General features: G+C 58.2%; 1 protein-coding gene across 2 annotated transcripts; it reads right to left on the reverse strand.

Moving 5' to 3' along the window:
- Window positions 1–3082: 3082 nt before the first annotated feature.
- On the reverse strand, window positions 3083–14150 carry DNAL4 (dynein axonemal light chain 4). Of its 2 annotated transcripts, XM_037068491.1 has the most exons (5): window positions 14054–14150; window positions 6514–6721; window positions 5460–5543; window positions 3997–4095; window positions 3083–3419 (listed from the first exon to the last, which is right to left on the reverse strand). In XM_037068491.1, the coding sequence occupies exons 2-5, from the start codon at window positions 6580–6582 to the stop codon at window positions 3312–3314; spliced, it is 360 nt and encodes a 119-aa protein (XP_036924386.1). In that variant the 5' UTR covers window positions 6583–6721; window positions 14054–14150; the 3' UTR covers window positions 3083–3311. The 2 variants fall into 2 exon arrangements, with proteins under 2 accessions (XP_036924386.1, XP_036924387.1); XM_037068492.1 differs by having other exon boundaries at window positions 3326–4095.
- Between the last annotated feature and the right edge of the window lie 1203 nt (window positions 14151–15353).

A 15353-nucleotide genomic window follows, 5' to 3' on the forward strand; every position in this document is an offset into this window, starting at 1 on the left:
CACTGCTTCCTAGGCCCGAGGAGCCTGGCTTCACGGCTCAGTCACTTCTGCTGGGGGCAGGGTGGTCACGGGTTTGGGCCGACCCCACCAGCCCAGGGGACACGCCCCTGCCTGCCTGCAGGCTGTTCCTGGAAGAGGCGGCAGGAGTGGGACTTGGGAGCTGCCTGCTACACTCCCAAGACAACGTTAAACGTTCACCAGCAGGTTTCTCCAGAGGCCCCACTGAGAGCTTCAGCGGCGCCTGCCCCCTTGGCAGTGCGCTCACAGGCCTGGTTGCCAGGCGCCCAGTACCCGTCCTCGCCCTCCACCTTCTCACTCTGACCGCCTCGCTGCTCGCCCTCTGGTGAGGCCTCTGGTTCTGGAGTCTGCAGCCCCTTGGGGGCGTCTCTCTGGCCTGGCTGGGGCTCACTGCTGTCCCAGTGGCACAGGGCACTGAGGGTTGGGTGACCTGGCCTCCAGATGTGCTTGGAAAGGCTTCCAGTGCCCCCCACGGACTCTGGCTGGGCCCAGGAGGAAGGGCTCCCCACAAGCAGATAGCTGCGGAGCGGGGGCAGCAAGGGCTGCGCCCCTGCCTCTGCCCAGGAAACGCCGGGGCTGCTGAGCTGTGAGCGGAGGGCGAGGTGCAGGTCTGAGGAAGATGCTAGAAGCCAGAAGGATTGAGGCACTGGGGACAGGCCGCAGGGACCCAGCTCACGGCGGGGTGCGGGCAAACACAGGACCTGTGGAGGCAGTTGTGCTGGGAAAGCGCAGGGCGCTGGAGGCTGGCAGGTTGGGTTCAGGGCCTGGCCTGGGTCTCTGCCTAGATGGACCCTGGGCACGATGTCTTGTCCTCTGGCCTGGGTCTCTTTATTTGTAAATGGGGACAGTGTCACCACCTTGAAGGTCTGTCGAAAACAGAGGACGTTGTGGCCATAAGGGAGGGAGCCCAGTGCCTGCTAAAGGCATTTCTTCCTCCTCAACCCCAGCGAACCCTTCACCTTTGGCCCCGTCTCGTGCCCTCTGGTGAACTTCACTCCCAACCCCTTCCCTCGCTGAGCATCACCCTGGCTTCCCTGTGTCACCCTTTTCCTGCACATGCTGTCACCCCTCAACCGACGGTGCCTTCCCCTGCACCCCCCCATCCCACCCCTCCTGTGCCCTGCACAGTGAGGGTGGCTCTCCTCTGTGAACCCCCCATTCCCCTGAACCCCACCCTCTCTCTTCTCTGGGCAGATGGTTTAAATGCATCCTGCTTTACTGTTCCTGGGTCTGTCCCCCTCAACAGATTGTGGGCTCTGTGCTGTTCAAGATGGTGTAGTCTTCATTGCTTGGTCCCCTGCTTCAGGCCTCCGTCAGCAGGCTTGTTGAATCACTGGCCATGAGCTGGCATGGCCAGGAGGAAGGTCAAGGTGCCTTTGATTGGCACGGGCCTCGGGGACAGGAGGGAAGCAAAGACACTGAGATCAGGAAAGAAACCCCTGGGAGACACAGCTGCCAGGGTCCTGGTCACCCGGCTGGCCCCACAGCGAGCACGCTGCCCTCTGACCCTCTGGGAGCATGGGTGGGCAGGGGAGGTGGGGACAGGGTGCCGCTGTCCTGCATGTTGGCTAGGGCATGTCTGCTCACCTGCCCTTCACCGGTCTGACTGTGCTGAATTTCCACCTGGTCCTGAGGGAGCTGGGGGTCGCCCCCCCGACACTCCCCCACCCCATGCAATAGAAAGGAAAACAGCATGCCCAGGGGTGCACAGTAAGTACGGGAACGGCATGCACTGGGGCCTCCCAACAGCCCCAGGAGGCTGGCGCTTTTCACCCTCATTCCACGGACGGGCAGCCAAGGCACCGAGAGAAAGCGCAGGGCTGGGCCCCAGCCGGATTTCCAGACCTCAGAGCCCACTCTCCCGGCCGCCCAGCCTCACTCTCTGGCACGGCACTCAGCAGATCAGAGGAGAGAAGAGCCACAAAGTAGGTGGTTAGTCACCTGTAGCTGTTCCAGGCTTTGCCCCCGTCTCCTCTCATTCCCACCTGCACCCCGTCAGCTTCTCCAGGAGCACCTGGTGGGGTGCAGGGCTTGGCCAGCACAGGCGCCAGGCCAAGGAGCTGGCCACCTCACCTCCCCATCTCCTGGCCTCAGGTCCCAGAGGGCTTAGGTCAGCTGTGAGGCAGTGACACGGACTTCTCGGCTTCTCGGCTGGTCTGCCCCGCTGCCCTCGGCTCGCCCGGCAGCAGCAACCCCAGCGAGCACTTGGTTCTCAGCGAACCCACAGGCTCTTCCCCCTGCTCGGCCACACTGGTCTCCGTCCATCCGGGCAAGCTTTAGCAGGCCAGCAGGTCTCATTATAATGGGACTCAGCCTCACAACGGCATCACTGAGCCAGGGCCCAGGAATCCTGGGCCACCCTGCATGGGCCATCTAAGGAGAGGGACCTCGGGTGGGAGGAAGGTGGGCTAGGGAGGACAGGCACCCAGCTCTGCCCGTGTCCAGCATTCTCAGGACTGAGACTGTGACCCAGAGGCCAGGCCCGGGTCCTGCCATGTGGCCCCCTCACTTGCAAGTCACATCCACCCCTGCATTTACTCCCCCATGCCTCAGACTGGAGCACCCCCCCCGCCCCCCCGCGAAGCCCACTCTCCCTTCAAGAGCTGGCTTTCTGGCCTCACCCTGCCAGAGGCCGTCGTTTACTCACTCAGCTGTGCGTGAAGCCCCTCCTTCCTCCTTCCAGAATGCCTGGTCCTAGCGTTTGTCACATCCATTGCCACTTCCCGTCATTAGTGTCCCTCCCCAGTCTGCTGGAAGCTCACTGAGGGCGGGTCTGCAGCTTTCCTGCCCTCGCACCCGCGCTCACAGGGCCTGGCACTCAGTAGCTGTTGAATAAACGTCTCTGAGCTGAACTAAATTATGTGAGACTGAAAACGTCTTTAAAGTAGCTCAGTCTGGCCACTAAGGCTGTCCCAGGGAGTGTCCACAGGCCCCGTCCTGGCCAGGGCCCAGGGTTTCCAGCAGCCTTGCTCTCTGGCCAGGTGCCTCTCTGGGCCCCCGGGGACACCACAGGTTGGGGGTCCCAATCACAGCTTCCCCCAACCTCCAGAGGCTACAGACCAAGTCAGTTTTTGGCCATTTTAATTGTAAAAAGCAAGACATTTATATAAATAAGACCGCTATGTAAAATAGGCTTCACCCTTCTACTAAAACGCTCCCCCCACGCAGAAAGAACGTAGAAAACCCAGCGGAACAGGAGTACAAAGCGGCGTGCGGTCCCTGATGAGAAGTGCTGGCAGGCCAGGTTCCCTGCTCAAACAGGCCTCTCGGTGAGTGCGCCCTGGCCCGGCGGCTCACCGAGGCTCCGCGGCACCTCGAGAGACTGTGCGGCGGCAGTCCCCACACCCTCGGCCACTGGACACCAACTGCACGGTGGAGGCAGCGGAGAAGGTTCCCGAAGCCTGGCGTCGGGGGCGGGAATGGGGCTCTGGAGAGTCACCGCTTCTCCAGACAGGAGAGAAGCTGCCAGTGCCCCTGGGGAGGACGGGCTCCTTCTTGGGGCCATTGCATATGGTCCGTCAGGACGAGGACAGTGGACACCTGCCAGCAGTGCTGGGGTGGAAGGGCAGGGGGCTCCCAGGTGCGAGGGGACTCGGCCCCTGAGACAGGAGGGGCTGGCATGTCCTTGGGAGAAAAGTTCCACCTTCCTGCCCTCCTGCATGGAGACCACTGCCTGCTGCCTCTGCACACCCCGGCCCCGGAGGGAGGTGGCTGGGAGCCTGGGGTAGAGATATCAGCATGTTCACACACTGGGCATGGCTCAGGACATGGGCACACAGGACAAAAGAAAGACAGCACGCTCTCCTTCGTGAGCCAAGGGCCTGCCTGGGGCTGCCCCCATGCCAGATGACAGGCATGAACAGGCCCTGCAGGGTCGGGGTCAGGGTCAGGGTCAGGGGGAGGGGGGCAGTGTCAGGAGCACTTCCAGACACACACGGCCAGGGTCCCCCCGAAGTACAGGTAGAGGAGGTTCTTCACCTCATGCGTGATCTCGAAGCCGAAGCCTTCGCCAATCACCACGTGCCAGGAGGAGCCGAACTTCTTGTCCATGGTCTCTTTGATCATCTTGGCGGCACTCTGGAACAGAGGGGACGCTCGTTGGGCATGTGGCGGGGTGCATGGGCCAGCCCCCTCCACAGGCAGCAGCAGTCAGACTGCGCCTGGCGCCTGGCACCTGGCACCTGGTGAGAGCAAGGCCTGCGGCCCTGTCGACGCTGTTCTACTGCTCCCGGACCTTCAGGGGGTCTCCACGCGGCCCCCCGTCAGGGGCCGCTGCACAGGGACGGGGAAGCAGACACAGTCTCACCGGTCAGGCGGACACTGTCTCAGGTGGCGGAGCAGGCACCAGGTCAGGACATGGGGCCCTGGGTTCGAGCTCCGGCCCGCCACTTGGCGTGTTTCTGGTGTCGGTCCCGGGCTGTTCCAGGACTAAAGAAAGTCGCATCTCCAAAAGCCCTTCGCAGACGGTACAGGACTGTCACTGCCGCTGCGGGTGTCGGGTTTACCCTCAGGGAACAGAAAGGCTGTTCCCTGACGGTTCTGTAAGCTCTGGGGGGAGAAGCTGGACTGCTTCCTGGGTCAGGGCGACAGCCCCACCCCTTCCTGCACATGCTCCTTCAGGAAGCTTCTTTCAAGAAGAGGTTGGGGGAAGGGCAGAGGCCCTGGTCCTCGTGGGACAGGTCCCAGGCTCAGGCACCTGCCAAGCACCAGCAGCCCCACCCGGCCCCGGTGCCAGGTGCCCCTGAGCACTTGGTCCACACCCCCCAGAACACACGCCCTCACCACCCCCCACTGAGGGCGCAGCACCCCCACCCCCGGTACCGACTAGGAAACAGGCTCAGAGACGAGAAACGGCTTATCGAAGGTTAAAGAGCTGGGAAGGGCTGGGAGTGGGATTGGAACTCGGGCCTGGCTGGCCCAAAGCCTGGGCTCTCATGGGCCAGGGTCTGTCTCCTCACTGGCTGCTGTGACGCTGACCACCTCTTCGGTCGCCACCAGCCCGATGGCCGGGATCCCCACGCTGATGCCCAGGGGCCCCATCACCAGTTCCCAGGACGGTGCCTGGCGCAAAGATGGTGTCAGATCTTTTCAGATGGATGAATGGACGCATGCATGAATGCCTGGGTGGGCCTGTTCTCTGCTGGCATGGAGCCAAGGGAAAGGTGCCCTACTCAGCAGCCCACCTGAGACAGGGTGCAGGAGCATCGCCAAGACCCCTCTGGCTTTGGCCCCTCTAGGACTGGGCGTGGGCACCAGATCAGTGCCCGCAGACAGCACCAGCCTCTTCCCTCACTGGCCTTCCCTGGGCTACAAATGCTCCCAGGGAAGGCACTAGCCTGGCCCCAGCAGGACTCTCTGTGCTGGCTGTGGGGACTGGGGTGCTTGATTTACCCATGGGGGGTCACCACAGGCCCAAGGGGCTGCCTGACCAGTGGCAATACCTCGTTGTTGTTGGAGAATTTCTCACAGGCCGTGACACACAGCTCCATGGTCTCCACTCGCATCTCCTCTGGCATGTCCGAGTGCTAGGGACAGGGCGGGGCGACAGACAGAGAGAGGCTTAGCCCACGGCCTAGTCTCTGGGCTGGCCTCTCTGTGCCAAGCCTAAGGCCTGGACACTGGGCAAATGCCCCGGCACGGCCCCGGGCAGAGCCCACAGAGGCAACCCACCTCCTTGCTCAGGGAGTGCGGCTGGGAACTGTGGCCCGGGCTCAAGTGGAGCCACGTGGGCTCTGAGGCCCAGGCCCTTCCTTGAGGGACGAAGCGTCACCAGCACCACGTGCCAGCCCGAGGACCTGGGGACGGGAGCCGGCCCAGGCAGGAGAGAGTGCCGGCTGCGGAGATGGCTGACTAGCAGCCTCAGAGCAGAGCTGGGCCTCAGCCCAGAGTCCGAAGGGACAGCCCGGCCGCTCGCGGTGGCTCACGGTTTTCTCCCTGCCTCTCTGGCTGCTGCTTCTCAGTCCACTTTGCTGGGTCCCCTCCCTGCCCCAGGGCTGCAGGGCCCTGGGCTCGTCCCCACCCTTTGCTCCCCTCCAGCCACCTGCTCTCTGGGAGGTCCCAGCCTGTTCCATGGATTTACTTATTGTGAGGAGGGGTCCGACAATTTCATCCCCGTTTGATCCGTTTTGGGCTCCAGACTACCACATCCGACTGCCTACTTGATAGCCTCACTCAGAGGCTGAGAAGAGAACCTGCCTTTCCCATAGACCTGCTTGGAAACTATGCTGTTTAAACCTTTCCTTCACGTGGGCGGGGCCTTTGTCTGCCTTGTTCACGACTATACCCACAGTGCCTCGGACAGTGTCCGGTATACAGTGAGTGGCCTGAACAAATACTTGTTGAGTGGATGAATGAATGAAAGAATGATTACTGCCGACCTCTGTATCTCCAGCTCCAAGTCAGCGAAGCCCTTCTGAACTTCCTCCCCTTGGCTCGCCCACCTCGCTCTGGCGTGCGGGTCCTGTTGGCGCCCCGCCTCCCTTCCCCGGGGCTCACCCTGACCAGAGGGAAGGTCTGCAGTCGCTTATAATCGGCCTCATCTTTCTTCCCTTCCACTTCTCCCATGATCCCTCCACTGCGGCCGAGGAGGAGGCAGCGGGCTTTCCGGGGGTGCTGGGACTGGCGACGAAGACACACACAGGCGCTTCAGGACACAGGCCCTGCCAGCTCGGCGGGAGCAGAAACTCTCTTTCCCCAAGGCGTGCTGCAGAAAACAGGAAAAACCAGGACAAGAGAGTTGGCTTTAAATCCACACATCACAAATTAGAAATGTCTCAGTAACAACTTGACACCTCCCGGTCTTCACTCCTCCGCATCCTTTTCCAAATGGCCAGCAAGTCTGCAGACGGGCGGATGACTCAGCCTGAGATGCTGGGCCCGGTTCAGTGCGCACCAGCGTGGTGCTGCGGGCCCACACTGTCGTCAGCAGGGGAGACGCTGCCTGCCGGCCAGGCTGGCGACAGAGCCAGGAGATGGCCGTGAACAAACAGAGTCTCTCTGCATGCCCACTACGTGCGTGGTCTTGTTTTTCAGCAGACGTGATTAAAGTTCCTATCAGGCCACGATCCACAGTCCTGGGCTTATGGGAGAGCAAAGGCCTCCTTCCACAGGCCCCTGATCTGCAGGAGGAGTGGGGACAGCGGTGCTCTGTCCTCTTTGGCATGCTGGGCTCTCCAGCTCTTCCTGCCCAGGGCCCCTCGGGCCACCCTGCCCTGTCTGGCTGGCCCAGGAGTTGGAGGCTGGGTGTTCCCGCTGCCGCTGCTGCTCCCCCCAGTGTGGCCTTGGGCCTCACACTCCTCAGCAGCAACATGAGGGCCGGCACATCTGTCTCATGAGGCTGTTCTGAGAATCAGATGAGACCACGCATGGAAGCCACGGTCACAGAGCCAGGAGCGTGGCCAGCACTCAGCACGCTGGCCCGCCTTCCCGCTTGGGGGGATCAAGTGAGAGAACGCACATGGCCATGACTGGAAAGTTATAAAGCCGGATGCACATGTATACATTTTTTGTCTTTCCAAATCCAGTTAACTAACAACAGATGAGGCTCTTCCTAAAGAGATGGGCCTGGATGCTAAGGGACTAGGAGTATTGCTGGAAATCCTGGTGTTTCTCCTATAACTCAATCTATCCTCTAATTCAAAGGCCTTTTCTATCTCGGAGGAAGTGCTAATACAAGTGAATACGAACCTCCAGGTGGTTAAACCCTCTTTAGCAAATCCACACCCAACAACTAGAGACGAGTGTTATTTCAGCACTTCCCCCGTTTCCAAACGAAGTCACTTTCACGGCATAGGCCCCGAACGCCAAGGATGCCTGCACAGTAACTGACAGGTGGGCACGGACAGGTGACATTCACTGGGTTCGCAGTATGCTGACCACTGTTCAAAGCGCTTCGCGCATCTGCTCAGCCAGTCGCTGCAGCAGGCCTGTGGGTTGGGTCCTGTACCAACAGAGGCACACAGCTGCCACGCTGCCCACCTGAGGTCTCTCCACGAGGGAGCAGCGGAGCCGGGGTGTGAGTCTGGGCCGCGCTCCAGGGTGGGCACCCCTAACCCTTCGTAGGGCCTTCTCAGGGCACTGGCACCCAGCAGGCACCCCCCAAACCAACTTTGAGTGTATGGCCACTAGTGTGGCTCCTGGGGTTCCAGCAGTGAGACTGATGGCTGACCTCCCCTTCCAGGGTCCAGCGTCCCCATGCTGACTTGACCTTGTCTGGCCAAGCAACGAGCCTCTGCGTGCTTCCTCTGGCTGCGCTCTCATTTTCTCCCACTCTCCAATGCCTCAGAAGCCCTCAGCGCCATCCCACTCTGTCCGTTCCCTCGCCGAGGCGGGAAGTCTGCCGCCAACGCCGCCGTCCCACCACGCTGGCATTTTCCGATTCCTCGGTGGACAGACGGCTCCTCTTATCAGTTCTGAGCGCTCGCACCATTCAGATATTAGTAGTTTTTGTCTCTCTCTATATACTGGCAAATCACCAAGCACAAGCTCATTGTACTTTCTGCTCACGCTCCTTATCTCAGAGTCCAGTGAATCACTTTGTCTTTGCCCATGGACGTCAAGGCCTGTTTCCATGTCCACAGTATTGCTTCCTCCTCCACGTTTCCAAGGGGGCAGAAGGTGGTGGCTACACCAATGCTCAAAGGGTAAGTAAGGGCTTTAGGGTTTGTTTGCCCCCTGAGATTTTCAAGTGGGAACAACTTAAAATGCTGAAGCAGCTGCTTAGGCACCTTCCACCTACATATTTCAGTGTGAGTCAATTCCTCCCCGGGCTAGGAAGTGCCAGCATGGCGGGGCCTGGAAGGGAACTCAGAGGCAACCGTGCGCGTGCCTGCGCTCCGGGAGGTCGGGGTCTGCGGCAGCTGCTCAGACTCCCCGTCAGTGTCAGGAATCCCAATGAGACAGGAGTGTGACCAAAGCCCGTTCTTCAGGAACACAGGGGAGAAGCCATCGGGAGTGTGGGGGGAAGGGGCATGGCCCTGTGGAGTGGAAAAGGTGCGGGACCAGGAGGCCGGGGGTTTGGGATTGAGCACCAATTCTATAACCGACGTGCTTCTTCCCTCTTCCTTGCTTTGCAGCCTTGGGCGAGTGTTTAACCTGACCCAGGTCCCCTCCGCTGCGAAACAGGACAATGCCGTGTTGGCTTCTGAAGCTGGTGCGGGACCAGGGGTGTGCACGTGAGCGTCTGGAAAACGTAAGGTTCTCAGAACGATCACCAACCCACTGCTCTTCCTGCCGCCATGCCACCAGCCAGGACTGTCAACGGGACTCGGCCATGTTTATTAAAGACCATGGATGCGAACAGCTTTTCAGAACAACTACGGGCACTTCGGGGCTTCCGAAGGGACAGGACTCAAAGAACGGAGAGGCGCAGCTTCCGGGGGTGCTCCACGTGCGGAGAGGCAGGAGTTCTGTGACGCAGTCCCCTCGGAGTCCAGCCACAGTCATTCAGACAGGACTCAAAACCCCGAGGAAGGGGTGCCACCCAAAATAGAGCTGGAGTTTAGTAACTGTATCAATCTTCCACGCAGACGAGGGCGCACCTGACAGCTCCAGGCCAGAGAGAATCACACCAGGCCTAAAAGAGAGCCCTTCAATAATGCAGGAGTACTCGCGGCCGGGGTGCTCGAGTCTGCGGGCGCCAGGGCTCCACCCACCCCAGGGCCCGCCCTGGCGCACGTGGGCCCGTGCAGCCTCGCCCATATCTGAGGGGAGGCTGCTCCTAGGTAACCAGAGTCACAGGGCTCTTTACCTCTCGTGGCCTTGTCAAAGCCAGCGTTCCTTGTCCCACTGTCCCTTGTTCTTTTATGGCACTGTCCTCAGTCACCCCTTATTATTTGGCTTCTGGTGCATTTGGGAAGAATCTTTAAGGGGGTTAGAGAATGTGGGAGGGATGGGAGGAAATGAATGGATTCTGGGAAATAAGGCCCGAAGTGTTGCCAGCCCCCCAGGGGGCGCCCCCCCCCCCCACTCAATGCCTGCCACTCCCTGGCCCACACCCTTGACTACCACCAGGCAGCTGGGGGACGGCAGGCACACTCAGAGCAGGGCGCGTGGTTGGGAGTGCGGGCTCCACAGGCAGATCTGAACTCACAACTCGGTCTGTCTCAGACAAGCATTTACCTCTGTAAGCCTCATTTTCTCATCTGGAAGCTGGGACTAAGAAGGGACTCTACAGTAAATGCAGATTCTTGTCACTGGCGCAGTGAGACCGGAAGCTCCAGTGTCCTTCCTCATACACCAGCCAACTAAACATCCTCGCACTCAGCCACACCGGCCGCTGCACTCCGAGTTCCACACCATGCGAGCCGCTGCGTCCATGCTGCAGCAGTTGGCCCGCACGGTGTGGGCCGGGGCTGGGTGAGGTGGAATGGCTACACTGTGCTTTCCTGTCCGTCATCTCCTTTCTTCCTGTGACACACCCGTCATCTCCTTTCCTCCTGTGACACACCATGGAGCTCAGACAAGGCACCTGGGGTTCAGAGAGGCTTTGATGCGGGCCCACGGGTGCCCAGCCAGCAATGACAGAGCCAGGATCCAAACCCACATCGAGTCTACTGACTCCGCCTTTGTGCCTTCTCCCCTGTCACAAGCAAGTAGGACACGAGAGAGAAACACAAACACCTTCAGTCCTCCATGCCACCAGTCCAGGCATGGCTCCTGCTTCCAGCCATATCAGGGACACAGCTTGCGCTCCTCGACTGTCCTCCTGCCTTCCCCTGCCACGGCCACCCTCTGCCCCGGCAACCAAAGAGCACAGCTGGTAAGGTGTGGGGAGAGGAACTAAGGTCTGGGGCATGCATCCCAGACGGCAGTGGTGAGGTCAGGAAACAGGGCTTGGGAGACCTGATGTCACAGGTCGGTTTAAAATGGGGGAAGCAGACACAGGGTTAACACTGGAAAACTTTGCTAAGAGCATTAAAAACTCCACCACCTACTACAAAGCAAAGTGTTCACAGTAAGAAGCAGATGGTTGCAGAATAAAGGACGGTCCTTCGTAGGAAAAGAGAGCTGCCTTTCATATACACACAGAGGTTTTTAAAAACTGCCCTTAATTTCCCTCATGGACCTTTGCTGAGGTCCAGTGACAACTTCTGATGTGCCTTAAAGCATGGGGAAGGGCAAAGAGGGAGAGAAGACGTGGAAGAGGGAAGGGAGGGAGGGAGAGATCGAGAGAGCTTCTTGTCCTGGCCAGGAACATCAGTTGGTTAGAGCGTCATCCCCATAGGTCAAGGCTGTGGGGTCGGTGTCCCCATCAGGGAACAGACGAAAAGCAACCAATGAATGCGTAAATAAGGGGATAGCACATCGATGTTTCTTTCTCGCTCAAATCAACAAATGAAAATTCAACCGAATGAGGGACTAAAGTTAAAAACTGACATTTTCTTTATGTATAATATGATGCAACTATATAATACAATAAACAAGTAACACCAACTTGTGTCATACACCGATGTGGATGACGTCCCAGACATCCTGGTGGAGACGCAAAGCACAACAGAAAGCCGTGACCCCCACTCCTATCCGCTCCGCCTGGAAACAGCTCTTACCACTAACAGCAGGTTCCACAGTCTCCCACCGCCCCCTTCCCACTGAGGAGCACAGACGTGAATGCAAGAGACTATGAGTGACATTATCACAAACATAAATTGGAGTTAGCATAGACTTATTTCAAAAAATGTCATTCACAATTGCTCACATCTGGTGACATCTCGCAGCCAGTCATGACTTAGCAGCGAGCAGTGAGTTGGGACAGTCGCCTGCGGGGAAGGACTTCCTTCCGCTATAGATGCTCCAGAGCGTGAAGTCTGGCACGTGGCACACATAGGAGACCAACAGTATCTACACTGTAACCAGATCACAGTTCATCGGCCCCTGCGGGGGAGAGGACGTACCATTTCACCCCACACTAGGTGCTGAACACTGACGTTAAGCCAGGCGACAGGACGGGCGCTCCACCTGTGGGGCCTCATGGGCTCCACGATAACTCTGTCAGATGGGCGCTGTGACCCCTACTTTTCTGATGGCCGTGCAGGCTGAGACAAGGGAAGTGACATTGCACTTGGCTAACACGTGGAAGAGCTGGGGTCCGATCAGCTATGTATGACTTGAGCTTATGCTTTTCCATCTACTTCTCTCTGGGCAAGAGCCAGTCCCTGCTGTCGAGGAGCGTACAGTTGGAGAGAGCGGCACACGCACGTGAGGAACTGACTGTGGCTCGAGGAGAAAGCAGTACGTGGCACAGACAGGTGCACGCACAGAGGAAAAAGGAGGATTCTAGAGGGGCAGAGAGAGGGTAGCAAGAACAGCTTGGACGCAGGGGCGGTGTTTGAGTCAGGCCTTACAAGGTGAGTGAGTAGGGATGTTGACAGGTGGACAAGGTGAGGGAGACCTTCTGGGCAGAGAGAGGAACAAAGTAGAAACTCCAAGCATTTTCTGTTGGAGTCCAGAGTCCAACGAGGCTGGAGGACAGAAGCTGGAAAAGGAGACGAGAGGAAGAAGGCCAGGGGAAGACGGCAGGGTCAGGTTGCGGAGGTGTGGAAGGGCCTGAAAACCCAGGCCTAAGAAGTGTGCATATTTTTAGTGGGGAATGAGAAGCCCTTTGGAGTCTCTTTGGGGCTGGTGACGTCCTTGTGTTTGGGGAAAACTTACTCTGTCAATATAACTGAGTTAGGAGGAGGAGGGAGGATGAGAGGTAGGGACACCAGTTAGGAAGCTACAGCAATGGTCCAGGTGACAGACATTAAAGCCTTGAACCCAGTGGTGGCTTCCGAAATGAAGGGACGTGAGATCCTTGCTGAGGCAGAATCAAAGCAACTTGGGAACGGACTGAGTGGGACGGGCATTGCAGAATGACCACGACAGCGCCATGCCCCAGGAGGGTGGTGCCGGCCCTGGGAGACGCAGGACGCCTCGCCTAGAGTGGAGTAGATGGAACAGCATCCGTGTAACAGACGGATAGGGAGAGGGCAGGCCAGTTTGATTTCAGAACTGCTGAGTTTAAGTTGCTGGCAAAACACGCAAATGGAGGTGTCTCATCAGAAGTGTGCAATCACAAAACCAGGGATCATCGCGGGCAGAAGGGAAGCCGTGGAGTCCAACCACCACATCAGTGCACCAGTCCATCTCTACCCCACCCCCGCCCACAGTATCCCTCACAGGGAAACCCAGCAGAAAGATCAGAGCTGGAGATCTGGATTGGAGGGTCAAAGGGAGCAATGGCCGTTCACACTAGGAGCTGGTGGCACTTCTGAGGGGGAAAATGTGGGGACGAGACAAAGGAAGGAAAGTAACAAATACTGGCTCTATACTGCACTGGGCTCTTTATACTTCATAGCATCCCGAGAACTCCCAGAGGAGATGCTCTGTTGCATCCTGATCGTATATACGAGCCCAGGGAGGTTGAGTAACTTGCTCGGGTCCTGCCACTGGGAATCCCAACCAGGTCTGTTAAGTTCACCCGATTCCTCCAATGGGAAGCACGTCCTCAGGGAGGCCTACAGCTGGGTCAGAGAACCACATCCTTGAACGTCGGAGTAGAAGAGGCCTTAGAGATCATTCAGCCCAACTTCTAGTTTACAGATGGGGAAACTGAGGCTCAAGGAAGGAAATGACCAGCCTGGAATCCCAGCACGTCACCTACTTTCCAAGTCAACAGGTCTGGGCCAAGGTTCTGGCGACCACAGGCCCAGCCTCGGGTAGGAGGAATTACCCCGCGAAAGGTGGGGGAGATCAGGTGCTGGGGGCAGGGTTCGGGTCGGAGAGTATGAGGGAACGCAACGGTGGACTGGGCCTCAACGGAGGAGGAAGGCAGAAACGGCCTGCCGACATCGCGACCGCGAATTCGTCACCCACAGAGCTCGCAGGTCTCCTAAGTGGGAGGATGGGTATTGGGAGGACCGGGGGCTGAGGACCAGCAGGGAGGAGACTGGGGTGGGGCCTCCGCGGTGGGCGAGGCTCTGCCAGCCCCACAGTGCTTCCCGGCTCCCCTTTGGGCCGGCCCTCCCCACCCGGCTCCCGCCGAGCCCCGCGGCCTCACCTGCTCCCGCGGGGGCTGGAGCCCGGGCCGCGGCTAGCTTGCCCCCGCCAGTGTTGTCAAGAAGCAAAACAAGAGTGTCTTAGCAACAGCAAGGAAGTCCTACCCTTCACCGGACGTTGACAAAAACTTCACTTCTTATTGGTGAATAGAAATGTCCTTCAATATTGAAGGGCCCTACAACGTAGAGGTTGGTACCGAAAGGGGCGGGGCCTAGGGGCCAGGGGGCGTGGCTTCGTTTATAGTCGTCTTAAGTGGGCCTGAGGAGCCAGGGACAAATGGAAGTTATGGTTTTAGAGAAACAAACTTTTAAAGCAGTATTGCCTTGGAAGTTTCTTCTAATTACTTGAAGTAATAAATGCATTTTGTTGGTGTCGTGACACTGAGGTGCTACTTTATTAGGCTCTCAAAAGCCTAACAATAACTAGCATTTATGTAGGGCTTTACAACTCTTTAGGTAATAGGATTCGTAACCCCACCCGAACTGCGGTACAAAGAGGCTAAGTAACTTGTTACAGGGAAGAATCAAGGAAAGCTCCTCGAGAATGAACTACACATTTTCACTGGAGCACACCCTCCTGTAGCTGCCTAACCCTAGTCTCTAGGCGACACTCTACCATCTAATCCACTACACGCTGTCCAGCGCCTGCCTTTCTTCCCCTTAGGAGGGAAATTAATCTGAGGGTATTGATACAGCTCTGGACGGGACAAGAACCTGCAGATTCGGGTATTTGATTGGTGGATCAAAGGTTCAAGGGGTACTGACAATTTAAACATTTTCTTCTCATGGTGGGTACTCAGGTGAAACCTATTCACTAGCACTTACTGGGCACCCAGCCCCAGGCAGGTTCTGGAGACTCAGAGAGGAATCAGATGAGGACCTTGGTCCCAGAGAAGGCACAGTCCAGTGAGGGGACCAACGTGTCAACAAAAGAGACACAGAATAATTCATTCTACCTGTGCACTGGAGAGGAGTGAGCAAGGCGCTGGTTCTCTCCGGGGAGGGAGTAACTAACTCTCGGAGAAGGTGCTGCTTCAGTTGGCTGAGCCTGTACAGGACTTGTGAGCTAATGGGGGTGGAGAGCACAGTTCTCTGTGGAACTTCTTGGTGGCTCCTTGAGGCTTGTGTGGAGGGTGAATGTGGTTCACGTGGGAAGTGATGGCGGGAGAGAAGAGGTGAAGAAGCAGAGTGAAGTGGGGACACAGAAGTCAGAAGGGCCCTGGCCTGGTGCCTCAACTGGTTGGAGTGTCATCCCCCACACCAAAAGGCTGCAGGTTCAACGCCCAGTCAGAGCACATACCT

This window comes from Sturnira hondurensis, unplaced genomic scaffold, assembly GCF_014824575.4.
Source record: "Sturnira hondurensis isolate 20B ecotype Veracruz unplaced genomic scaffold, ASM1482457v3 Scaffold0017436, whole genome shotgun sequence".
NCBI lineage: Eukaryota > Metazoa > Chordata > Mammalia > Chiroptera > Phyllostomidae > Sturnira > Sturnira hondurensis.

Excerpts from the sequence above, each read along its gene's own strand:
- DNAL4 (XM_037068491.1), bottom strand. The coding sequence starts at position 6,582 with ATGGGAGAAGTGGAAGGGAAGAAAGATGAGGCCGATTATAAGCGACTG. Across the intron at positions 4,096-5,459 it reads AATTCTCCAACAACAACGAG|AGTGCCGCCAAGATGATCAA; the intron begins GTATTGCCACTG and ends CCTCTGTTCCAG. Across the intron at positions 3,420-3,996 it reads GCTTCGAGATCACGCATGAG|GCTTCGGGAACCTTCTCCGC; the intron begins GTGAAGAACCTC and ends CCCCGACGCCAG.